At 43.1% G+C, this 27,247-nt stretch overlaps 1 protein-coding gene across 7 annotated transcripts in view; it reads right to left on the bottom strand.

The window, feature by feature from the left end:
- Nucleotides 1-27,247, bottom strand: part of dennd1a (DENN/MADD domain containing 1A) — a 38,968-nt gene that overhangs the window by 9,326 nt on the left and 2,395 nt on the right. For 6 of the 7 annotated variants that reach the window (XM_047044540.1, XM_047044542.1, XM_047044541.1 and 3 more), the window contains exons 3-16: nucleotides 21,276-21,319; nucleotides 15,279-15,328; nucleotides 13,873-13,992; nucleotides 8,746-8,815; nucleotides 8,108-8,188; nucleotides 7,639-7,692; nucleotides 7,177-7,287; nucleotides 5,617-5,717; nucleotides 4,577-4,622; nucleotides 4,132-4,233; nucleotides 3,545-3,670; nucleotides 521-622; nucleotides 331-418; nucleotides 146-186 (exon numbers count right to left, since the gene is read on the bottom strand). In XM_047044540.1, the coding sequence (XP_046900496.1) occupies nucleotides 146-186; nucleotides 331-418; nucleotides 521-622; nucleotides 3,545-3,670; nucleotides 4,132-4,233; nucleotides 4,577-4,622; nucleotides 5,617-5,717; nucleotides 7,177-7,287; nucleotides 7,639-7,692; nucleotides 8,108-8,188; nucleotides 8,746-8,815; nucleotides 13,873-13,992; nucleotides 15,279-15,328; nucleotides 21,276-21,319 (1,136 nt within the window). Of the gene's footprint in view, nucleotides 1-145; nucleotides 187-330; nucleotides 419-520; nucleotides 623-3,544; nucleotides 3,671-4,131; nucleotides 4,234-4,576; nucleotides 4,623-5,616; nucleotides 5,718-6,751; nucleotides 6,871-7,176; nucleotides 7,288-7,638; nucleotides 7,693-8,107; nucleotides 8,189-8,745; nucleotides 8,816-13,872; nucleotides 13,993-15,278; nucleotides 15,329-21,275; nucleotides 21,320-27,247 lie in introns of those variants that run through there. The other variant, XM_047044544.1, reaches the window with a different exon arrangement.

Raw genomic sequence — 27,247 nt, 5'->3', positions numbered from 1 at the left:
CTGTAAATTCAAGTTTTATTTGCACATAATCTCCAGAGGAGTTTCTCCATCTGCATGTTGTATATGCTAGCCTTGTGAAACAAATGTCCCTATTTAGGGATTAACAAAGAGGTATTTTAGCAAGCCTGAGTCTCACAGTCCTCACCTTTACAGTGAACAGCCACTGGTGGTAGGTCTTGTCACTTCCTGTGGAGTGTATCCAGAGGTGATGTCAAAGGGTACATAGGTCATTGTAATTACACAGTGGACGGACTAGTTGTAGCACTTCAAGATCAATAAAGGGGCAGAGAGAGAAAGAGAGTTAAAATTGTGTGTGTGTGTGTTTATGACCTGCATATTCGCCCATGTTGATTTCCTCTTCAAAGTCATCACTGAAGCCCTCTCCTGCATTCAGCAGGTCCAAACGGCCATCTATAAACTTTAGAGGGACAGAATCACTCACTGAATGACGGCACCTAAAATGACCATGGTTGGTTACAGTGAGGCTGGTTACAATGTTACATGTGTGTTGTGTGCCTACCTGTTTAAAGAGCTGAAGCTGGATGGCATTCTGGAGAAACTGTTTCATGGCACTGGAGCGATGGGTCACAAAGGTCTCCTCGCTGAACGTTATTGGCTCTCCCTGTCAATAGGAAAACACACAGGCTACATGCAATGGAAGTGACACCCTGAGTTCTGCTTACAATATTTGCTCCTTTGGTAAAAATGATGGGTGCCTGAAGGTATAACCAAGTAAATACATATTTACACGTGTGTGTGTAAGGGGTAACACTGCTACACCTCTACTCTCCTAAGCGAGACCCATGACCACTGACAAGCATTGTCTGACAGTACACCTAGGCCAGAGCCACACAAAGATACAAGCACAGCAGATACTAAACACACACACACACTATAATCTATTGAAGCCTCTTCCAACCTCTAGATGGCAGTAGCACAAGGAATATAAATATTGTGTCAGACACGAAAAATATTGTAGTTTACAACATCGTTTTGAGTTTGGTGTATTTCGAGTTTTGAATGATAGATTTGAATGCAGCCTGCCAGAGCAGATGACCAATGGGGTGATAACGCTTGTGCACAACTGTGCATCCACACATGCACGTACACAGGGGATTCCGGTGTTTTCCACTCATGCTGAAATGATCACCCAGCCCCCACTTTCTGTACACAGAAAAAGAAACGCACAAAGAAATGCCAATTTGCCAGGCACAGGTATTTTCATCCTAATGCGTTCATTATTCAAATCCAACATTTGCTATATTGTCCACATTAGCTGGTTTTCTTGCGCACCAGTTCAAGACCACCTGGCCAGCCGCTTAAACGTTAAAGGTGCCTACCAACTCAAATGGGCCAAAATAGATCATATAAACTGGTGGTGAGGCCAGAGAAGAAGATGCCTCACTACTGGCTAGAGTCATCCCTAATGGCCTGTGTGGAGCGTGTGTGGAGGCACACATATAGGCAGGGTAGGAGTGCTCGCTGGTGTGTTTGTGTCACCTGCATTCTCACCCTTCTGATCTCCACTGGGCTGAATGTAGCATTTCAACATGTGGGTTTCAACAGTACCAAAGCCAAATGTTTTAACTGCAAATTAATTATGTACGTGACACATAAATTGACTATGACTCCAAAAATGTATACACAAGGTAGATGTTGTAAACATATAAGTATAGTTTTGATACATGCACACAGACAGTTATTCTCTCTCACACACAAACACAAACTCAATAGGACACATTGCCACCGATATGTCAGGGTGACTACAGAATGTGTGTCTCTGTTTGCCAGTTGGTGTGTGGCTGCTCTTCATCTGTGAGTGTTTGTCTCTGCTTGTGTCTATGTGGGGCACTTCAGTGTGTAGTCAAGCATAGCCTAAGAGAGAGAGAGATACAGACACACACACACACTCACTTATCCCTTCATATCCCCACTATCCCTAGCACTGCACTTCACCATCCCCCTGGATCAAAGTAATTGGCTTTTCAGTTCTGACTTAATAACCACAAGCACTGCAACCGAGACAAGAGAGAGAGAGAAAGAGAGAGAGAAGACAGAGTAAGACAGCGTGCACAAGAGAGATGGTAAGCAAAAAAAAGAAATCAGGAAGGAAGATATAAAGGAAGGGAAGTGAGAAACAATGGCGAAAGAGAAAATAGAGCGAGTAAGGGTGGATTTGCTCTCCACGTTTCCCCCGCAGGCAGTAGAGCTACAGTACCTCCCATATGCAAAACAGAGAACAACACTTGTCAGTCACTATAACAGAAAAAGAAGACAGTCTACAGTCACACTCTACAGTACAACATATGTATTGTGTGTCGTCTGAAATGGATCTTTCCAGATTCGATGGTTCTACACACTTGCTACGCACAGTCAGGACAGACAAATCCGGTTCACTCCAGTTGGATTCGGTGTAAAATATTTGGGTAACATACCATACAGTTGCCAGATAGGGCGTTTACTTCAGAGGAAGTGTATGTTTGTGTTCAGGGTCCCAACATCTAGGAACAAGGGCTGAAAAATCGAAGGCATAAAGTCTAGTGTCCAAAGTCTACATTGGGCCTGAGCCGGCTTAGAGGAAGTGACAGCTTGTAGATATAGACAGTGACGGCTTCCCACATGCAGTGCTGAGGACACCAGCTGTGGCATTATTCCAGCATGTAACCCCTTCTCTATGGGTCCCCCCTGGTGGCAACCAGTAACCTGTGTAGATGTGTGCATGTGTGTTGGGAAGGGGGGGGGAGGGAGGGGTCACAGAGATCTACATCACTAATGCTATTATCCATATCCACACACACATAGGCGTATAGCACACACATACACACAAATACTAAGACACACATATACAATACCATCTATCCCGGATAGAATTGGTCCATGATTGACACCTTTATTTGTGTTATTCATATGGCTCCTGTCTAAAATATGTAAATGAATGGGAGTGAAGATTTTAAAATAGATGCATTGGGCAGGGGGACACAAAGATCAGACTTGTGCAATGACATATGGCAGAATATTTGAATAATTAATCTTTAGACAGATTTGCTTTCACTGTGCTTAGTGTTTGTGAAAATCCCTGGCTGAGCTTGCTTGCTAGGCATTTCCCTTAAAACCCCTAAAACAATGTCATCATGGAGCATTACCAGGGAGATATCACAGTCAGAAAGGACCATCGCTCTAATCCTGCCTTCTTCTACAGCCTATTCCTCTTCCACTCCTCACAGCCAGAAAAGATTTATTTATCTTATTCAGCGTTCCCCATTACTGCATTGTTTTGAACTGCTTTACCCTCTTGGTCAATTATTCTTTCCCCTTTCTCTTTCTCCAGACTGGCTGGGGATCTTACCCTACCTCCAACTCATATTATCCCTCCCCTTCCCTTCCTTAAAAGTACATTTTCTCTTCATCATCCTTTCTCCTACTAAAATTTTTCTTCCTTTCTCTTTCCTTACCTTGCTGACTCCACTGTTCACAAACCTCTTTCGCTCCATCCCACCCTCTCCCCAAGACCTCACTCAGTCTTCCCATCTTAAAAAATACTCACTGGTTCAAACTGCAGAGCATTCCTGTAACTGCCAAACAGGGCTGCCTGGGTTTTGAGGAAGGCTCGTGCAACTCCATCTCCCGTTGTCGTCGAAACCTTTTTCAGACGGTTCTTCAAGGACGAAACCTGAGTAAAAAAACAACGGCATTAGCTTCTCCAGGGCAAGCACATTCGAAGGTCATCAACAGCTTTATGTCGTAAAGAAAGACATACAAAACATGATTTAAATGATTTCCTAGACTTGATTCATGAAATGATTCATCTTATGTGTACGGCCAATGTAGCATGTACTCTAGATTTGTTGTATCCTGCTGGTATTTATATCCAGTCAGTCAAGTCTTGCTAGTCTGTTAATTCAGGGTTGAGCCCCACTGCCAACCCACCTCCAACCCATTTCCTTTCTCTCACCACCTGTGGCTCCTGTATCTATCTGTCCTTCCCTCGCTTTACCATTGCCTTTAATTTCTCTTTTATTTCCCTCGCTCTCTCTCCTTCCCTCTATGTCTTTTTGTCATCTGCTATCTTTTTGTGCCTGCTTGTATTGTTGGATCCTTGCATGTGTGGGTTTCTATACGTATCTGACCCACCACATCATTGGGAAGGCCTTGAAGGTCATCAAAGGGCGTCTCCAGAGTGTTGGTGTCCACATTAAGGACCACAACATCATCGAGGGCCATCCCCCTCACCTTCTGCAGGGAGTAGATCAACAACAAAAAAGATTTAGGCTCACAAACACATCAGAACACATGAGCAGACCGGCGCCCGAACACACGTGTGAGCCCACACACATGCAAACACCATGTGTGTGTGTCTGTATGTGCATGCCATTTATATGCATCCATTCAGTGCCTTCAAACACATCTTGATTAGTAATTGTATGGGCCTAATACACTGTGTCTAGAGGCAGTTACTGGAGTACTTGCTGTTTCCATAAAAAAAAATATTAATAAAACCTCCAAATAAGAATATCATGCCAGTTACGTCACTACATGATACAGAACTAAAGGTAGATCTGGAGAATCAGAAGCATACCTCCATGAGGCTGGAATGTACTCCTATGAGGTAGGGCATAGGTGCACTGTAAAACACACACACAGACAAAGGATTAGTGTAATCTATCGCACAGCAACATTTGTATCAACTTACATCAGCGTCATTGTTTTTGGCTCTATTCTTTTTCTGGATGTAAAATTAGGTTTGAACTTTGAGAGTTTGAAATGCACCGTGTGTCAACTAAGAAGCAAAGCAGCTAGTGGCTGAGTGTGATGGAGATACAGCCACCCCCCCCTCAGCCTGTCATTAACTGTCCTGTGTTCCATCTGTTCAGCCTTGAATGGCATTCAATCATAACAATGAAGGTTTCAGAGTAACATTTGTTAAATTATATTAATGTTCAACTCTATGTATCTATCTATGTTTCTCTCTCTCTCGCTCTCTATGAACTGAAATTCCATTGAATGGAATCCTGTTGAATATTAAGTAATCCAAAAGCATTACCAATTGACTCCAACTTACAAAATGGCTCATGTTAGTAGTGTTGACTTTTTCACTAAATAATGTCCAAGAGAAAGCCTGCTTTTTAGTTTATTAAACAACGAGGGACTCCAACTGTTGCCTGAACGCTTCTGAAAGCCAGTCGTTTCTCACACCTTCCCTGCACCACTGTACTATAAGTGTTTGAGGAACCATTACACTGCGTGGACACACACTGACATATAACCTCCACTGAACTTAACTGGGCTCACATCACATGGTTGTGGAAATTATTGATGTGTTAATTGTATTTCCTGTGGCCAGTATGATAGTCGTCTCCCATCCTATCACAGTAATACCTTTTTTGAAAGAGAATGCTAATTCTTCACCTTGTCTATATTTTCATTATTAATATGAAAACTGTAATGTAAAAAGAAAATAAACTGTCAGGCAGTAAATGTGGGAGAACTCATGAGGAAAGGCTGTGTGTGTCTGTGGGTGCTTAGGAAGCTCAGAAATATCATCATGCAGACGGCCTTGGTAACAGGTCCTATGTTCAAAGAGCAAGTGTTCTACAGCATGGTAGGTATGGTACTCACCAGCAGTAGTCTATGAGATGCTGAGGCAGAACAGGAATGTAAACATGTTGCCAGTACATGGGATATAACATGGCCGCCGACCCATGAACACAAGCTGTTAACTGTAGAGGCAAATAAAATAGTATTTAACATCCCCATTATATACACAAATATTTGATGTGTGGAAAAAAAACATTCTTTTAACTAAGTTAAATGGATTGTGATAACAGATTATCTTGCAAAGGAAAAAGATCACATTGTCAGAACATCTAAGTAAAAATCTGTTAACAGGTGCCAAGTTTTACATTTCCATAGTGCTATAATGAGTATTCATTAAATACGAACTGATTTTTTGATCCGTTCTTGCAACTTTCAATTTAAGCTAAATAAGTAAAAGCACACATAAACAATAAATATATCACTAATAGTAGAAAGGTGAATCTGGAATCAACATTTTCATATCGAAAATGTTGAACTGTCAGATTTCTATTGTTGACCTTACAACAACAGCCTTGTATTTCTTCATACAAGAGCACTTGCCTGTACACCAAAAACACAAACTTAAGTAACCCTTTACTTATCTGCCTTGTGTAAAAGTCTTTCTCTCAAATCAAAGCACCGCTAAACATCCCCTCAAAATTCAACACCAGAAATTACAACAGTTACTTCAGATTTCTTTGTCAGTTCCAATCAATAGCAGCTCATATATCATGTGATAATCCACACAATCCTTTTGTGTGTCAGGAAATGTTGCATTGGGTGAGACGCCACCACTAATAAACTTTAGATATGTCAATAATGACACAGACAGCATAACCACCACCGCCTCCACCACTACCAGCAAGAATATCCAGAATAACATTGTTTTCCTCATCCCTGTAGTCAATCAAAATCATATGGATGGAGCCCAAATGAGACTTTGATCATTGAAGGGGGGAGGAGAACAACATTGTTGACCATGTTTATGTGTCCTCCTGAGGGGGAATTTGCAATCAAGAATAGGAGTAGTTGGAATAGACTTATGTCATAATGCTGGCAATGTTAGCTTCTGAAAACAGGAGGAACACAGATTTCTGACAAATGTGTATTTTTAACAAAGTACCAGCAATATTCAGGAAAGATTCTGTGAAAGCTAGTGAATAGTCAAACAACCTACTATCATTAGAGATGTGGGTTTTAGGGCAAGGTTCTTGCACCAAAAGAGTGGTAGGCTTCATTCTAGAATTGACAAACAGTACAGTACTGTACATAGCAACATATTCCAACTGACACATGGATAACATTTTCACAATGAACACATTCTATACAAAGTACTAAGTAGAATAAAGTACAGCTGTAACCCCAGACTAAAGGATTTGTGTCTGACTGTTACTGTATACACTGTACATTACTGCTCCATTTGGACAGACACTACAGAGGGCAATCAGTCAGGTAGAGGCATTAACAACCATGAATCAATAATGATTAAACAGACAAGGACAGATTGATGAAGAGAGAAGTGGAGAGATAGACATTTATAAATGAAGGTGGTGGTGGGGGGTGGGGGGGGTATGAGGGAGCGAGAGAGACTACAGTACTTACAGTGCTTAGTTTGCTACAGCAGATGAGGATTCGACGTTCATAAAGCATACTAGCATACAGATGAAGCATGTTATTGACATCTACGGCTACAAAATACTCTGTTAAGTTTCTCTGCAAGGAAAAACAAGGAAAAAAAACAACAAACACAAGGTTAGTTATGAAGCAGAGAGAGATCCATGACTGCATACATGTGGCACTCGAACATCATTATAGATTTATCAAATTGATCAAAGGGGCTTAGGTGATTGAACCTATTGAGATATTATAGCGGGCCATCAATGAAAAGGCTGTTTTGAGGAAGGTTCAACATCTCAGAGGTGGCCCACTGTTGAAATCTCTTTTGAGGCCTGTGCACCATACAGCATTTTCACCCAAGGAAAAGTGAATGCATGTAAATGTATGTCGATGTCTTTGCAAACAGGGGATATAAAAGGAGGTTGAGAGAAAAGAAAGGACACTTACGTTTTCAGGTATGCTTGGGAGTCCCCTTGTGTCAGGCACAGTGAAGTAGGAATGCTGGACATGGGGATAAAGAAGTGGTGTCAATAAAACTTAAGAGGTCAGGTTTTGTAAGCTGTAAAAGTAAACCAAAGATAAGACAAAAGGTGCAAGGCATGAGAAACAACGGAAATGATGATTGCACCTCAAACAACTCCTTTTAGAGATTTACAGTTGTGGGCAGATTAATTGTTGACAAAATAAAGACACAACGTTAGTCATTTGATATGTAAAACTGTGCTTCCAACACTACACCTACTCCAAACCCTACTAACACATACTCAACCCAACCCTGTGGAGAACGATGTGAAAGCACCTGAGGTGGCCTGAACATATCAAATGCCTTTCGCTTAAGGATGTGGTGATGATCAAGATATTAACCACTGAATGTGGTTCCTTCGCTGAGTTATGTGTCAATGTGTACAGTGCTTACCACACTGAGATGAACAGGCACTCCAGGATCAGGGACGGTGAGTGTGTGTAACGACTCTAGAAGCTCTCGCCATTGGCTCTCCTTAAACACACACAAACATGCACACAGACATTTCACATGCAACTTGATTTCAAATTGAAGTTCAGGTGTCTCAACAACATCAATTAAAAATAGGGCCCACTAATGTAATCCCTATAGCGTCAGTGTGTCACCACCAATCACAACAGACTCTTCACCTGGCACAAGTAAATACCCAGCAAACATCTGTCAAATACCAATCACTTTAGAAAAATATGTAAAAAAAGGGTGGAAATACTTTAATATTAGATGCGATGAGTATCACCCAGGATATAAAGGGGAAACTGTGAAACATCTTTCTCCTTCAGGAAAACAACTTTCCTTTTAGCTATTTTATACAATTCATGGCATTAACACAAGTCCTACAAATTCTGATCTGAGAGAATAGAAATTCTCCAGGATTATATACACAGGGATTCAATTATGTGATTCTTAAAACACGAAAAGACTGCAAGTTGATTACCTGCCGAGGTGGTCACATGACCTACAACTATTGCATTGATGTGGTCTGGTCTCCCAGGGTTGTAAATGTATGTGTTCTATACAGGAGAGGCACATACCTGGGCTTTGACTGAGTAGTCAGCGAGAATGTTCAGGAGCTTGTAGAACACCTCAAACCATGGGAGATAGCTGGAAGAGACAAGCACACTTTAGACCATCACGTTCTTCCTTGTCACCCACTTATAAAGATGGTGTCACACCAGCGGAAAGTTACAAGCTGTAACCAAGAGCTCAATTTCTGCATCCAGCTACCTTTTTAATACAGCCTACTGTTAAGACTATCTTTAAGATTACATGTCAAGTCATGAATGTTTAAGGCACTGCACATGTCCATTTTCTTGCATCTCAAAGCCACCGCAAAGAATGTAAACAATTGGGGAAATAGCTGTCAGCAAGACGGTTCAGCTCAACATATGGGTTTGCAGGGTTCCTCTGCACTTCTCTCACTAACGTCTTCATCTGACAACAGCTGTGTGTGTGTGTGTGTGTGTTTGGGAGGGGGGGTGACTTTGTCAGTGTGAACAGTGGGATCGACAATGAGACTGAGTATCTCTGGTAGCCAGCTATTCGAATATACAGATTACAGATGGAACTTCACTCACACACACACTCCCCTTAGACTGAGGGCAACAAAGTGAGAGGGAGGGAGCAGAGAGAGAACGTGAGGGGCAGGGGGAGAGCAAAAAAGAAAGAGAGGTGGAGTGAGCAAATGGTAAAAGTAACAAAAACCCAGACACAGAATGAAAAGAAGAGAGCTGCCTGAAAGCAAGGAGCAGAATCTCTCCCCCTCTCTCCCTCTCCCTCTCCCTCTCGTAGTACCACACATAAAAGTCCCGCAATGTCAAAACTCTCTTTAGTCTAATTAAAATTATTTGCCATGGTAGCCACATCAACCTGCTTTGAGCTTGTCGCTTTGCCGAGTGAAAACAGGGATCGGACTGGTGCTGCCGCAGCCGAAATGCCTCTGTTCCCTTATTACGGAGACAGGTTTAACACACAGGCCTCTGGTGGGGCTAATTTGATAGGGGTCCGGGATTTATACAGACATTCATAAGTGTTTTTATACACCTCTCTCCTTTAATTGTGTCTGGCAGTTGGCTGTAAATGTGTTGCGGCCAGAGAAGGAGTGGGGGTTTGGGCTTCTCATTACCAAAGCAGGCATCACAGTCTGGTTGCCCACCCTCCCCCACAGACATATCTATCTTTTCTCCTGATCCCACCCCTGCCATCAACTGACAAGTTCTTTCTAAGGTTGTATTCTATGCGCACTAATGATATGGGGCTAAGTATAGCCTAATGCAGCCTTCTGCAGTATATTACATCTCTGGATCACACCTCAATATTTAAATTCCGATCGATTCATTAATTAAAAACGATAGCAAATATATTTAACTGTCAGATCATCTTAGATCTACATTATTAAGCTTTCGAATTCATATACCACATACTTATCACATTTGTTTCTTGCTAAAATCTGTTTATTGATAAACTTGTCTCTGTCAGGATTTGTCAATTACTTGAATTTCTGCATAAATTAGTGATCAAATGTGATCTGATCTTCAAAATTCAGAGAAAGTAGAATATGTCTCAGTCAATCCTGAATTTGAAATGAGCAAAGACTTAACTGTATTGTTTTAACTGCAGGTTGATCCATGCCTAAACATGTGATCATTCCATTCTGTGCCGTGTCTATTGCAAGCATATTTAGAGTGGAAATGACAGAAACTTCAAAGAAATTTGGCAAGGGCATAAAAGCATCAACAAGAGTTTTAATTGGCTGGGAGAGAGTGACTCCTGTGTGCTTCCCAGGATGGCCTTTCCGTTCAGCTCAACCTTTATTGTCTGCCTTTCCAGCCTGTAAAAAGGGCCCTGGCAAGGGAAGTGATTAAGCCAGTGTTGTGGCTGCTCCTTGACACAGGTACAAATACACACACGCAGTTAGAGTCCATACAATCACACTCACGTGTCACATGTACCCATAATCTCTATGAGTCTGTCTTTATACATACACAGGTACATGCAAGGCATCACAATATTCCCACAGGGAATATTCTAACTGTAAAAACGGTCGAATGTATCCTCACTCATGATATAAAAATGCACAGTGGAACTCCTTAGGGGAACAGAAGTTGGCCACTCGTTGCCGTAGGGAAATCCCTCGTCAATCTCTAACAATCCATAGAGAGACCCGAAGACCAATGGCATTCAGTGTGTTGTTCTCAAGCAGCACTAGACAGCAGGACCTAGAAGTGTGCCGTTCTCACATTGAAGACCTAACCTCCATTGACTGCAGGTTAAACCCCATGACCAAGTGGGCTTCCACGGTCCACACATCACACCCCGTGTCCTCTCCAGAGAAAGCTGCTTGAACACACTCTTGGTGCGCAATCCACAATTTAACTAAGCCTATTCAAGACATAATCCTAATCTTGTCCACTTTCCCACCCTATTAAACCATGCAGAGTTCCATTTAGCCACAAACACGGCTAGAGGTTTGGCACCCATTGAGTGACAAACCAAATTGATTTTCCCCAATTGATTTCTTTCGATTGGCGCACAAACATGGTGGCAGGGTGGGGTCTGTCCATGAGCAGGTCATGGGTTCTATTAGCGATGTGAGGAGTGGGGGGTCTGGAATGGCTGAGGTTGGTATGTTGGAGATAAACAAAGGCAGGTCAGAGACCTAGTGGGGCACTAATCCCCCCCAGCTCAAATGAAGAGAGGGGCCAAAGAAAGAGGCACACATTGGGGGTAATGCCATGGTCCACTGCCCCCCCCCCCCCCCCCCCCTACCAACTCTTGGGGATTGTCCCAAATCAACCATCTAGAAAATCTGAATCGGATTTTCTTTCTTTCCCATCTTGTTTGAGTCATTATTTCTTTCAGCTTTGTTTTTGGCTCTGGGTTCAGACAACGTTTTGTGTTTATGGAAGAGACAAACTGATGGTTTTCCCAAGACCACTGAAACGCTAGTTTTTTTTCTGTTGATTAATAATGTCATGTTTTCTCATAAATAGATAATGTAATATTTACAGATTACCTTAACCTGATAACCCCCCCCTCCCCCCGGTCTCCTAACCAGAATTCAGAAAAGCAAAAAATAAATAAACTACAAACTAAACTGCTGTCAGCCCCACTTCTTTCTTCTGAAAGAAGCCCGTACTCTGCCAGTTGGCAAGGCCTGACCAGGAAATTGGTCAGTGAAATCAGTGTTGATTGAGATGAGTCCTCAGCAGACCTCTGGCTTTGAGAGGCTGCTCTGCCATGTCCTGCTTTGGAAAGGGGGCAGCCCACAGCTGGTTTCCAAAGGATGAAAATGGGGTTTACACATTCCACATACTGCCAACTGTAGCTTTCCCTACATTTTCTCTCCCCAACTCTCCCCAACTCTCTTGCTACATCCATCCCTGGAAGGGGATTAGCCGTGACTGAGATTAACAAAAGGCGTTCTGATGTCGGCGGCTCTGGCTGCTTTCCATGTCAACAGTTTGGCAAAGGTCAAAGTTCACACTAAGTACATTCATTCCCAGACCACCCCCCAACCCACTCCTTCCCTCCCCAGGCGAAAAGAGGAGGGGGTCAAAAACCTGAACCAAGCATACTCATATGCACTCCCAGTCACATCCACACACACCTCACCACTGCCACCATCTCTAATCCCCTGAGATATGTTTTAGCCCATATTTCTTTACCTTCTGCTCAACTGAAGCAAAATGGAGACTGATGGGAATGAAGGAACAAAGTGGGGGAAAGCATGATAGAGGGAGGAGGGGAAAGAATAAGACAGATGTAAATGGAAGAGTGAGAGAGAGAAAAAAGAAAGGTGAGAGAAAGTAGGGCAAGAAGGAAGGAAATACAACACAATGAGCAAGGTTCAAGTGATCAAATAAGGGGCAGGGAAAGAATTCTATATTTACATTTACATTTTAGTCATTTTAGCAGACGCTCTTATCCAGAGCGACGTACAGCAAGTACAGGGACATTCCCCCCGAGGCAAGTAGGGTGAAGTGCCTTGCCCAAGGACACAACATCATGTGGCACGGCGGGGAATCGATCCGGCAACCTTCTGATTACTAGCCCAACTCCCTCACCGCTCAGCCATCTGACTCCCTATATGGCCTAATCCAATATTTCGCAGCAGCCTATGCAACAAAGATGTGATTCCACTCATGGACTTAGATTTAGTGGATATGACTCTGGTAACAACAGACCCACATGACTTGAAATGGCACCATGACACATTACTGATAACAACATGGACAATAGATTCGTATCATAAACCTATTGTTTTTACTTAAGGGACTCAATTAAAAGACAGATAAAAATAGGATTTATTCCCAAATCCATGGAAAGCTTTACCATAAATGTTTTCCCTTGATATGATTCCAAGGGATGTTTCTGACAATTCTTTGAGGCTATGAATCCTTTGGGACTTGGCAAAGTGGATCATATGCAGTCAGTATGGAAGGGAGGAGAATGATGTGTGTACTTTGTATACATGTCACACCTGGGACTGCCTGCAACAAGACAGCTGTGTGTATCAACAGCAGTGACAGAGAGAATATAGAAAACTCAAATAAGAAGAGAAGCACTGAAGAGAGAGAGAGAAAAGAAGAGAAAGACAAACTGCAAATTAAGCGATTATCTTTGAAAAGATCTACTATTGACTGGAGCACATAAAAATTGTCCAAACCAACTAACGCTGTGATAAAGCTGCTTCGGTAGTGGTCAACATCTGAAGAGAAGAACTGTCTGGGGAGGTCTTCCTGGGTTTACCTACTGCAGTGGGGGCAAAGCTCTCCCGCCACTGTGAACATCACTCTGGACTGACCATCCATCATCCCTGTGTGGCGTTTTTTTCAATGTTTCTCTCACACAAACATCTCCCTTTTTAGTTGTCTCTCTTGTACACACAGAGACATCTCCTCACCTGAGGATGCAGTAACACAGACATCTCCTCACCTGAGGATGCAGTAACACAGACATCTCCTCACCTGAGGATGCAGTAACACAGACATCTCCTCACCTGAGGATGCAGTAACACAGACATCTCCTCACCTGAGGATGCAGTAACACAGACATCTCCTCACCTGAGGATGCAGTAACACAGACATCTCCTCACCTGAGGATGCAGTAACACAGACATCTCCTCACCTGAGGATGCAGTAACACAGACATCTCCTCACCTGAGGATGCAGTAGCAGCTGTGTGCCCCTGAAGAGAGGCGGCAGAAGCCAAACCGCTGCTTGCTCTCGATGTCCGTCAGCACAAACGTGAAGTTCTGCCCGACCTGACTTACCGACAGACTGCGGACGAAAACAGACACACACAAAGAGAAATATAAATATTGCACAGACATATTGAAGGGAGGACATATTCTCATTCAGTTAAAGTTAAGTGATACAGAAGGGACTGTGAAACAAGAAGAAGCAAAAAAACTGTTCCCCTGTTCTGTAAAAAGAATGTATGCAGTATACTGTTCCAAATGAGTCCTAGTCTCTCAGGGTCAATTTTAAATGTGTACATCAGGAAGGGCAGTCAGAGATAATATATGCTGACTACCACTCCAACCAATCCAAAACTAAACAACAAAGGCAATTTGAGAGGCTGGGACACTGTGGGCAAGCAGTAAAAAAAAAAAGAGGTAATCTCAATTTATATATATTTTCTTCTAGAATGGGCAAGGCTGAATCTACGATGGGGCAGAAGCAGATACTGTCATGAGATGATGGCATGGCCAGGGTCACAGAGTGATAGGGCTGTCTCCCAGATCACAGATAGCTTTAGAACACAGCTTCTCATGTGAAGAGAGGATACAGTAATGCAGTATGTGTGTGTGTGTGTGTGTGTGTCTGAGCAAGAGTGAGAGATGCTCTACTATGAACCGAGTTTCGGGATGATTGGTACAAGTCTGCATGTTTCTGTGTGTGTTGTGTGATGATGTCACACCACGTCTACCCTGAGGCTACAGGCACTGTAGTAGTCTTCCAGAGCATGAGCGAGCGCCAAGAGGAGGGCCAAGATGCAAAAGAAAATGCCCAACAGCTTCAAGTGTTGCCCAATTACTCTTTCCACCCTTCTTTGTACATTATTTCCCACCGCCCATCCACCCTTTCTTCCTCCTCCATCGCATTTGTCACTGCATCTGATCTTGACCCTCAGTGACTTAAGTGGCCACAATTCCCGGCCAGTACTCCAACACTCCTGTAGATGGCGATCGCAATTCAGAAAGCCTGTGTTGGGAGGTGGTGCACATTAAATCCTTATGTGCGCGTGATAGGTGATGAGAACAACCGCCTACTCTTTAGATGTGATACTTCATAGACAGTAAATAGATCTTGTTCCATGGTATGGAAACAGACCCCGTGCACTGTGTAGCGCCGATTCTCTGGAACTTCAGATTGTTAACATAGGGGTGTCGGCAGAGTCACCAGCTGGGTTTGGTAAATCACACTTTAATTGGAGGTTGGGCTGGAGAGGGGGTTGGGGTTTAAGCTCTCTAGAAAGCTTCTGGAGAACACAGCAGCCTGCTATGGAGGCATCACAAACAACCAGGAGACACGTGTGTGCCTGGGTGTGTTGGAGGCCATACCTGTCGGCACTGAATGGAAAGCAGAACTTCGGGACGGTCTGTAGAGTTTCCTGTGGGGGGGAAACCAAACAAAAAAGAGCATGAGATTGGGAGGGAGAAAGAGTGAGAGAGAATGAAAGAGAGAAAGTCATTCATAAATCCAAAGGGGCAGAGGTATTAACTTCCTCATGTCATACAACAGGGCGTTGCCCGGAGCGACGGAAGACAGATGACAGAAGGGGAAGAAAAGGAGGCTGAAGTGAAGGAACTAGAATCTAGAAAGACAAACATAAGGGAGGTGGGAAGACAGAGAGAGGGATAAAGGGAATGCAGTAGAGAAGGAGATGGAGATGTTGGAAGCGGTATTAAGAGACATATACTGTGATGTTCTCTCATCAGTACATTCAGTACGTTTATTCCTTAAGCGCCAATGTTTTAGCTATTGTTTTTTGTGTCTGTCCACATATAGCTCGTGTGTTAATGTGCTTATCTACATATTGTGTGTGTGGTGATAACAGGGCCCTCAGGGAGTGGGAGATGCCCTAACATATGGGGAACAGGGAGCAGGCGGCGGGATCCACGGGGACCTGCGGGAAACTGGTAAGCAGGGACTGAGGGAGAAAGCTGGCGGGTGCATATAACTACACAAGGGGAGACGGGGGGGGGGGGGGGGTCACAAGGGGTACTGTGACAGGGAAGGGGGGCAGTCTAGATGGCTCTGCCAAAAGAGCAAAAGAGGCAAAAGAGGAAGCAACTGAGTTAAGAAAGAGGGAAAAAGAGATAGAGAAAAAGAACAAACTAAAGGGGATGGGTAGTGACAAATTAGTGAGAGAAACACAGTGGCCAACAACAAGCACTTTTGTGTTCCATATGTCTGGCTTGCTGGCTGGCTAGGGACAGTTAGAGAAAGGAGGTGAGGGCAACATGGGCTTAGAGTCAGGCCTAACCACACGGCTCCCTGCAGGGCTACTACAACCATTTAGAAGCCCTCAAAGGTACCAGAGGGACCAGAATGCTGGTAAGCAGCAGCAGGCTTCATGTCTGGAATCCCAGAGGACTCCATGTACCACAGGTGCACACACACACACACACACACACACACACAGTGGTTGCCAGAGCACCAGAAAACAGTGACTCAGTGGAGGTTAGTGGGCAAGGCCCTCATGTCCCATGAAGCTTGGGGGGGCCAGGGAGTCACAATGGGACTGGAGCAGGTGGTGAAGAGGTGTTGTTAAGAGGAAGAGAACAACAGCACATCTGACTGTTGAAGGGGAGGAGGACACTGGAGCTGATGAAACTATTGTTTCAAAACACGCTTCACACGCTTACATCTGCCCAAAGCTTTGACCAAAGGTATTAAAATGTTTTCAGAATCCGCATCAGTCATACATTAATTCAAGATTAAAGACAACTTTGCTTGAATGCTTATTTACCAAGTTTGTTCTTATCTCTTAGGAATACTTTTACGGTCACAATTCCGAACAGTTTTGAACAGTGTTTGGACAAGATGCCCTAAAAAAAACAAGTTAAACCAAGTAGCTTTATCTCAGCCAATAACACCATGAAGCAATAATTCCACTCCATTCCAATAACAGAGAACATTCTGGCATAGAGGTTGATACGCTTTGTTCATTCTTGTTGAAATCTGTCAATTATTCCACTCCTCAAATTCAATGTTAACATAGTTATAATTGACTTGAGGTCCATGCTCTGATTACTTGTGGTAGGTGGTAGAGGGAGAGCTGGACTAACCTTAAGCCTGCCCAGCCCAGTTTGGCCACGTACAACTGGGTCCAAGGTACCCTGAAGAGCAGAGGAACACTCTCTGCACCTCTCTCTCGTTCTCTTACACACTCTCAGGACTCAGACACCAAACATGAACACATGCAGTTCTGTGGCCCGCTATGATCCCAGGGGGGTTTCACGCAACATATCTTCTTTGGTCAAATGCAAAATCATCATTTCAACTTCAAGTCTTCTCTTTTTGAGGCAGATTCTGTTTGAACTGTGTTTTCCAAGACCACAAGCCAAAACCCAAACTTGGAGTCAATCTTTTAACAGCTTCTCAGTTACCTTTTGAGATGCCAAGAAGATTAAATCGGAGATTACGCATGAGGTGAAAGACGAAGCAAAAGGTCGGATGTCTTAAAGGAATTACATTTCAATTGCGACTCAGCACATGACCATGGAGTTAATATATGTACACATTTATCAAAATCCTTGGCATAAATCATAAAAACAAGGGTTAATGTATGCAAATCCGGAGGGGTTAAAGAACAAGCAATTATGGAGCGTGTCTCTTACGTCTCTCTTTTATTGTCTGTCTTTTGAATCCATACCAACGAGGGAGGGGGGGTTCTGGAGGGGGGGGTTCTGGAGAGGATGAAGAGACGGAGGCAGAGGGGTATTGCCGGGCCCAGAGCATGCATATTCAACAGGGCGGGAACAAAGCAAAAAAAGGGTGAATTTACATTGGATTGTGTGTGACCAACTTCAATATGTACTGGTCCTCACAAGGACACATAAAGAGAGAAGCCAGGAAAGTGAATGTAGAAGCGTGGCAGATGTGAATACATTCACTAACACGTTCCTCAAGGGGTATCACCTCTGGCTACATAATCCAAGAAACCATGAATAGGGTTACCTCAGGCCACGACGAAAAACAACATTCGACATTTAAAATAATACTGCAGGCCCCAGTAAAGAAACTTTCAGGCCAGCTTCTGAAGTAACTGTAAGATGAACTCCAATAGAAGAACTTTCATTGTTTGAAGTGGAAAGACGAAGGTAGCATAGCATGTCTGGTGTCCAATGTCTCTGTCTAAGCATGGGAAGGTCTATACTGTAAACAGCCAGCTATGCATATCCTGTTCACTGGTCAACAAAGAAGTTGTGGATGATATTTTCCACACGTGGATGAAGATGACTCTGATTTAAAGAAATACGACTGGAAAGGATGAAGGAGGCTCTCCTCAACAGTGTGTCTTTAACTTTCTCAGCCACAGTGCAGACTTCCATCTGATCTCTTTCCCGTTGTCCCACTAGTCCCTCCCTTCCTCTACCGCTCCAGATGCTTAACTGTTGCCTTCATCCACAACAGTGCTGGCACCATATGTGCAGCCAGGTGTCCCTTGTAGCTGACGCCAAGCCAAGCTAAGGTGAGCCACAATTAAGAGATACTAGGCCAGGAGCGTCAAAAAAAACAGCAGGGGAACTAGCATCCCCATTATCTCCTCTCAGGATGAAGACAAAATAGCAGCAGCAGGTTCTCACTCCCTCCCCCCGCCCACTTGGGTTTACTGGCAGTTGGGATTCAATTCTAGCTTCTGGTAGAGATCGCAAAGTGCAGATCTCAGAAATCTCAAATAACTCAAGCACACCTCTAATGTTTATATTGAGGGAATTTTTACAGAACAACGGATCTTGGTTGGTTCTTCGGGGAGGATGGTGAAAGCTTTGTCGAAAGACACTGAAAAAGAGAAAGACATTGAAAGCACTCATCTGACAGGCCAGAGGACATCCAAGTGGTGAAAACCAAATCAGAAAATGTCATCCCGTTTGTGTGTGTGAATATTCCAAAACCATTTCACCTAGTTTTTCCTTTTTACCTCTATTTGGTAGAGGTCACATTTGAATATCTTCTCATTAAAAAATAACAACACTTCAGGCTTCCTGCATGGGAGGTAAAGTCATCCATTGGCATGCCGCATCGAACACATCAAAGGTGCCAGCAAAAAAAATTGTTCTCTACATTTTACAGAAAAAGTACATCTGTCGCATTAATTTGGGAAAAACAGTCTGCAGCTGCCTAGTTTAAAGTATTCAAAGGGTAGGTGTCACTGGGACATAGCTGTGTCAGAGATGAGGGGGAAAGAAAGGTGGAAGAGAAACTCTTGGACCCCTTTGAGCAAAAGAATGAGATAAAATAAAGGAGGGCAAATTCCACTCATTATGCAGTCATTTTGTATCAAACAGTTTTTACATTTACGATTACATTCCTTGTACCAACAAGGAGACAGAGAATCTAACGGTCAATGGGAGAAAGGATGAGGAAGCTAATGAGACATGCCAATTTATCCTCTTCTTACATATATGCTTTTTGTGTCAGAAAAATACTAGCTTTATTTTTCTCTATGCATCTCATATGGCAATTTTAATGAGCAACAGACATGCATTGAAGCATCTGTACAAAACCCCTTACTCTTTGTTGAAGCAGACTGGTATATGAGGTCAGATACTTCTTTGGAATCCTCCCCCAACCTTTGAAGAGATGCATTGGGGCTCTGCCAGCATTTCAGATTTCCCAAAAACTCCAAGGAGTTCCACTGCCCTGAACTTGCCATGCTATTCTGTGGCCTAGAATAGGTTGTGGTGTGTGTAGTAGTCTTGGTGGTTGGGCAGGGGGGCACATCATTACAATAACACAGATAAGAACAAAACTTGTACCAGTTACCCTTTTGCTTATCCAATTTTGTCCCATTTCCCTCTTTGGTCAATTACTCTACCCCTGTCTCCTGAGCCTTGCTCCTCTGTCACTCTGTAAACCTTACAGGGTTCAAATGAGACTGAACAGATTCCTTTTGCATTAAGGCTAGTTTGAGAGTCTGTGTCACAAATTTCAGGGAACCTTTGCTCTTAAAGTTCACATACACACAACTTTAATTTAGCACAATCTTTAATCTCAAACCAATAAGTTTCAGTACGTGTTTACTTAAAAATAAAAAATCTCTCCTATCTGAGCTGTACATGAGGATAATCCAAGAAAATCTATGTTTAATTACATTTATCAAGGAAATCTATGTCAGACATAGCAAACTTTTGCTTGTCATATGCACGCATGAAAACAGGGAGGGGGGTGTAGCGTGGTATCATAATTTCATTCATTTAATTCTAGAGCTATCCAAGGCCTTTAATTGAAGACAAGATTCTTCAATGTACAAAGCAAAGGGGGGCCTGCATGCAAGATTCACTAACTACAAAGGACGTTTCTACTCCTTGCATCAAATAATTGGACAGGAGAGAAACAGAAAAAAGAGACATGGGGGGGGGGTTGTATTTGAGGTTGTGCTTGGAATAAACAAGAATGGGTTATTATTGCATGTGTGTGTGTGTGTTTGTGGTATTTGCTCGGTTAATAAAATAGACCATTTGTTTAAGTTATTACTTTGGAGACCAACGTGAATGGGAATTCATGTCAATACATTGATTGAAACTGTCGGCTTGAGAGATGAAAGCCATTTCAAAGAATTCGGGTATAATGAATTGAAACTTATTTCAAGTACATTCTTTGAGTCAACCATAACCAAATAGTAAGGCGACTTTGTTTTTGTACATAGGCTAAGGTCCTTGCAAAGATTGGACAGATCAGGGAAGCATTTGGCTACTGTGACTTGCGGTTGCAATTACACAAATTGACACACACTCCTACTGAAAACGACAAAAACAAATATTGACACTGCAACAACCAACTGATTTGAAATTGTGTATCCAACCAGAACAACATAAGTAAACAATGTCTATAAATATCTGTACTGTAAGCAATCAATCGAGAAACTGTTTTTGAGGAAAAAAAGTGTAATTATTATTTTCTTGTTCTCTCACTGTAGAACACTGCACTAAAATCTTTTATTTTTCCCCTTTGCCTTTTTTCAGCACAGTTTGTCCCATAAAGACAGTACACAGCTACACTCACAGTAAGGATGTATTGTCCTGTTTACTTAATGCACACGCAGGTGGAAAATAAACCGTCTGGCCCCATCTCCCATGTGATTTTATAAAAAGATACCCCAAATGGCAAGCATTTATGAATAAAGGGCGGATGCATGCACATACAAGACAAATCAAACAGATATAATCGAAATGTAGGATACCAGCAGTGAGTGGGAAAAGGAAGGGGGTAAAGCTAAAGGCATTAGAATTTTTTTGTTAAGATGGAAAAGAGAGAGGTGGGAAGAAAGAGAAAGCGAAAGAAAGAGAGGGAAAGAGAAAGAAGGAGGATGTTAATTATGCATTCCAAACCTGGTCGATGTAGTCCTCTGGGAATCGCCTCCGCACCTCCGGATCTGTAAATAATTGACAGATAATATTAATTGGCTTTGGATTAGTGAGCAGGCAGAGTAGAGAGCATTAATATTTGATCTGAGGATGATAGGGACCCTGGCAGGGGATCCGAGGAGGGCAGCTGAGGCTGCCTGCCTGATTAGGGGCCAGAGAAGGTGTTACTCTCTCTCTCACCCTTCTCTTTCTGCAACAACTATTCGCCTCCCACCCCCACATCTCACTCTTTCTCTTGAAAGGAGACCAAAAAGAGGTTTGATAGGTCAAAAGAGGTGGGTTAAAAAAAAAGACAACCAAAAGGAAAGAGAAGTGGTTTATTGACCAGCTCTTTTGGCATGGGTGCTTTTCAGGAGCGAGTCCAAAAAGGGCAACACGCAAAACATCCCTGTTTGTAACACCTGTAAGTATCAGAGGTACTGAACGTCACCAAGCCTGCTTGTTGATGAATGATACGAAGGTGCAAGGAGTTGGGGATACTGCCAAAGAACCAGCTAGCGCTTCAGCCAACTCCTAGAGATTGCTTACAAACATGAAAAAACATACATAAAAATCTGCATTTAAAAGGGATAATGAATCAAATCTAGTCACAGAAAGTTTTCAATTTGCTTCACTTATTTCCCATTATGTGTTCATTTAAATTAAAACTCTCAAAACATGTAAATGTTACAGGCCCTGGGTAAATTAAATATGCATTTATCATCATTATTTTAAGTCTCTTAAGATACAGTCCGAAACCATAACTGGTCAAAAAACAGTCCATTGAGAGGGGGAGTCAATGGCCAACATATAAGAGCACCGGCATGGTGAGCTGTGTTTTAAAGTGAGGCTGTGGATGAGCAGATTCCTAAGGTGAATAGACAATGAGTTACAGCAGGAGTGTAAGGTTCAGCCTGCTGTTTTGCAGGCCATTAAAAGTGAATCTCCCTCAAAATGAAGTCAAAGTTGCTAACAGGACCCTCTAGCTTCCAAGGCTTAGCACACAAATCTGCTCAGCGCTTATTAAGTACATGACAAGGATACTAAAGCAAGTGTAGTTGTACACGGCCAACACACCGTGGATACCCACCCTTGACAGTGGATTAGTAGCCATGCAATATGTATCGTGAGTACAACCTCAAGCAGAAGACAATTTACAATTGCTTATGACAGCAGACACATAAGTCCAAATCAACCCCTGAAGGACAAAGACAAGTCCTCTGCGCAAATTGTAAAATGCATTTCCAAACCACTCTGGAGTGAGTAGCTGTATTTGGTGCCTGTTCAGATCACTGTCAGATCAAAGGACAGCTTAGGGTCACCAGGACTGGCCCTTTCTCTGGCTACTCACCACCAGAGTTCTGAGGACTTACTTTCCTTCTTCCTTGGAGGGAAATCAAGATGTCATGTGATGTAAAGAAGGACAACAAAGGGTGATCTGAGAGACATTCAGACAAACAATTCAGCTTGAGGGACAACATTTCCCTGAGAATGTTGGGATAGTTACATACTTATGTAGTTTTAGGATTTAACTGCTGTTCTGACAGCCTGGTAGATGGTTTTAATTGACCATCTTTGAACACCACACCACACCATAGCACTTCCAGTACAATGTGTACTGGAAGTAAAAGATAACTGAAAACAGTACAGTGCAAATGGGTTAGCATAAAGTCTACTACCACATAATTTCAAAATGTTATTTCTCAGTTCTTGTTTCCTGGATGATTAATGACAGCCCTTCTCCAACCTCACCTCCTCCTCCTCCTCCCTGTGCATCCGTCTCCACCTCCCTTATCCCCTCCTCACTGTGCATGCCCCTTTTCCTCTCAACCAAAAAATGGAGAGCTCTTAGTACAGGTCTGTGTTGGGGGTGGTAACTAAGGAGGACCCCAGAGACCTAAAAAGTTGGGGGGGAGGGGGGGAGGGATCTGTTCCATGATCAGGGCCTGATCCCCCTGGGCTCCGGGAGCAAGCAGGCTGTGTTAACTCCACAAATTGAGTCAACAGAGGACTGCTGACCTTGCTTGCATGCAGGTAACAATTCCCGGAATACCATGAGACATAATGGCTCCACTTAAATTGCAGGTATCTGTGCCAGGAAGAAGCTGCAGGCTTGTGGCCAGGGTTTCAGCTCTTTGGGCTGGTGTCATAGACTGTGTTTGAGTGGATAACTAGAACTTTGAGAGAAGGCTGGAGGTCCAACGGGTTCAGAGGCAAAGAGGAGATACAGAAAGATAGTACCAAACTAATAAAGCATTACCAAAATGTGCAATAAATGGATAGCCTTCAGAGCATCCTTTATGTCTTGGTGTGTACAGAATACAAACAAATCCTCTTCTATATGAACATACGAGACAGTGTAAAGACATCAAAAAATAATCAAAAGTGAATGAGATGAATGCAAAATACAACATAAAAGCTTTATTCACTGTAACAAAATGATCTCAACTGGTTTGCAATTTGAGCAAATGTTGTGGTTTATTACAATGAATGAGGCTTTCTGTTGAAACTGAAAGTGACAAATGGAGATGAAATGAGAGAACGAGCACTGCTTGTTTAACCTGAAACAAATAACGGCCCCTTATTTTTCAAGAGTGGCATAAAACTTCCTGCCCCCTTGCTGAGCGTTTCCTCTTGGGGGCCCTCTCAAAGACGGAAGACTGGAGGGGATGGCAGGGGAAGGAGAGAGGATGACTTGGTGACAGATCCCTGGAGTGCCGCTTCAGCTCTACTGTGGCCCGGCCAACCTGGCGACAGTTGCCAGGCAACATGTTCTGAACGAGGTGCAGGGGCAGCTGCTAGCACGGTCTCTGGTGCTACGTTCGTTAGTGCATGAGCGTGGTTGGGGCGGTCGGCTGGGTCGAGAGGAACTCCAGTGCAGTTTCAGTGACTGAAACGTCAGCTATGTGTAAAAACAGAGTTGGTGAGATCCCCTAAACACATCACGTTTGTGTTGCCATGTCATCTAACTTCTCACAGGAAGTGCTAGTGTGAATGTATAGGATGGTTTCCTGTGCTAAAGGTCATTTGCCTCAGGATGGACAACGGGTCCCATTCTTACAAGGACTCATTGTTGTCTCCCCTAACTAAGAAAATACTTTAAAGTTAAAGAAATAACATACCCTGCCTCCTCTAATGACAACTGTGATTATCAGTCTACCTTTCTGGATCAGTTCAGGTTGAGATGAACCAGTGAGCTGTTGTATATGGTATGCTCCTTCACTTACACAGCATCTAACTGACGCTTTGACAAGAGGCTGGACAAAAGAGTACACTTGTTCTCTCCCTTCTGTCCCTCTGTGTAAATACATTCACAAACATTCTTGCCTATTGTTTGCCAGGTTAGAGGCTACATTTAAAGTCCTACTGCCTCCTCCCCTCCCTTCCTCATCGTTTCTCTCTCTTCCAGAAACCTCTCCTGTAAAGCTGTCATTACAGGGCCTGCATTTACATGGATTAAGTCCCTTTCACTAAGGATGAAGAGAAGCGGTTTGCTGTGAAGCCTGTGCTGGTGCTAGTTGGCTACCTCGCAAGAGTGGCCACGATTAACACTGCTTGAATTGCAATCCTCTCTCATCCCTGAAGACAATGTCCTATTGTGTCTCTTGGGGAAAGAAGCAGTGTCACACTGTTCACTGTGATTCACAAGGCAAACTATACAGCTGTACCTTGGACAGGGCATAATCATCAACTCAAAAAGGTCAAATATACCACGCTACCCCCCCCCCCCCCCCCCCCCCCCCCCCCCCCCCCCCCCAATTTATAACTGGCATTGTATTCAACTGTAATTTATATGGTCATAGTTTTAAAAATGCATAGTTTACATGTTAAGTACCAGATCCTTGGAGTAGTAGCAATCTAGTCCAAATGGATTTCTATGGAAGAAATACGAGTAGTTCCTGGAAAGGAGCCACAGCTCTTCACTGTGGTGTGTATGTTCAGAGCCAATAGATAAAGATGTCAAAATACTTATTTTTTTTCGCCAAAAGAAAGCTCCTGAGTGGGGTGTGTGAGAGGGAGGGGGTAAGCTATTTGAAGGCATAGACTGAGAAGATCACTAACGAGTCGGCAGTGCTTCCACGCTGCCTGGCCTCGGCATGAAGGTTTGCTCTAGCTTCTTTCTGCTCAATAAAGCGCTCAAGAGCAAATGAGCACAGTCTTTTAGCTGAATTAGCCAGGAACTTTGCAAACAAAACATGATTAATCCCCCTCCACCGCTCTGTGCCTAGGGGGCATTAAGTGTGTGTGTGTGTGTGTGTGTGTGTGGAGCTACTTGTGCTTCCGTGTGTATCGTCTCTTTCATAAAATAGCCAGCTTCCATCATTGGGACAGGGGCCACGAGCTAACAAGAGAAAAAAAAACAAATGGGCCGAAGTCATGCAGAACACATTGATGGTCAGCTGTAGGGACTGTGTGCCATGCGAGGGGTACTTCACTGTCGGATCACTTTGATTGCATCAGTGCAAATTGGACAAATTGGGATTGCAGGCAAAGTGTTGTAAGAGCCTGTTGATACAGCCCAGTCCAATGCTACATATGTCACCCTGGTAAAGCATGAAAAAGGGAAAGGAGGTTGTCTAGGTATGAAGTGCTAAACTAAATTCATAGTTCCACGATTTCAAGGCCAAATTTTGTTTTCGTATTTCAACAGTATGACGAACCCTAAACCCTTATCCTGTTCTCCTTCTGTTCCTGTTTTACAGGCAGGAGATGACACAGATGCAACACACATGTGTGACACCAATGTGACTTTAAGCTATATTACTAAACAGTGATTTCTTTTTAAACACTTTATACTCATCTATGCCAGGGATGCCAATAATTCCAGAGTTGACAGTATAATACAGCCTAATTAAACTGCACTTCACACACAGAAGCACTGTCGCTGTCAATCAGACACCAGGCCCCACCCCCTGTCTGTGAATTTAGGACAATAGAACAGCTGTGTGTAAGGGGATACAGTAAACACACCCCCATGCAGCCCCGAGATGGTCCCTCATTTCTGACACAGGAATACATAACACACACGCACAGTTGAAAGTTTGTGTTCACAATGGCCCATTAATGGCATGGATAGTCAGTGTAAATTTTATCTATTAAATATTTTTTTACTAAAAGTGTGTGGCTCATAAAAGACTTACCTGTTACAAAAGTAACACACATTTGTAGTATTGCTGCAAGGGAAATCTTATGGTTATTATGACCAACTTCTGACTGACTTCAACCTCAGGAGCAGCGTTCAATATCCCCCAAAGCATTTTCAAAACCCAGATTTTTGGTGAACAGCACAACCATTTATAATATGTTCTTACTGCTGATGGTAGGGTATCTTTACATAGAGGGGCATGTAAATACGGTGGATTCGTAAAACTCACATCCACTTTACATTATTGCCCAATACCCAGCCAATGTTGACTTATGTGTGTGGCTGGAAAAGGATAGTTCAGCGAAATCATTCAAATGTTACGGAAATCTGACTGTTTGACACACAATAACAGCGAACAACACATCCTTTGTATTTTAATCGAGTCACCATTCAACTTTGATTCCATTTGCAAGATATAAACAGTTAGGGTATTATTCACATAACCATAACCAGCTATCTAATAATGTCAGGAATATGTGTGTGTGTCTGTATGGTTTATAAAGGGATTTTTAGGGCAACGAGTTTCTCACGATTATCTGGAGAACCTCTAATGTTCTAATGTTGCAGGTATCCATTTCAGAACCCAAGGGAGTGCCGCGTTTGACGTTCTTTGGATAAGCACTTCAACATCCTCAAAAAATAATTTGCCGCCAGTTTCGGGATGGAACTCTTTTAGATGGAACTATACATAGTATTGAGCTGCACTAAGGGGGATTGGGCTTGGTAGGGCCTACGTTTTGGGAGTATACTGTTACATCACTACAGCCAGGTGAGCAGTGCTGACTGCTGGCATAACATCTAATGAGCTTCT

This window comes from Hypomesus transpacificus, chromosome 22 (genome assembly GCF_021917145.1).
Source record: "Hypomesus transpacificus isolate Combined female chromosome 22, fHypTra1, whole genome shotgun sequence".
Taxonomy (NCBI): domain Eukaryota; kingdom Metazoa; phylum Chordata; class Actinopteri; order Osmeriformes; family Osmeridae; genus Hypomesus; species Hypomesus transpacificus.
The sequence above is the reverse complement of the archived record's forward strand: the minus strand, read 5'-3'. Positions and strand labels throughout refer to the sequence as shown.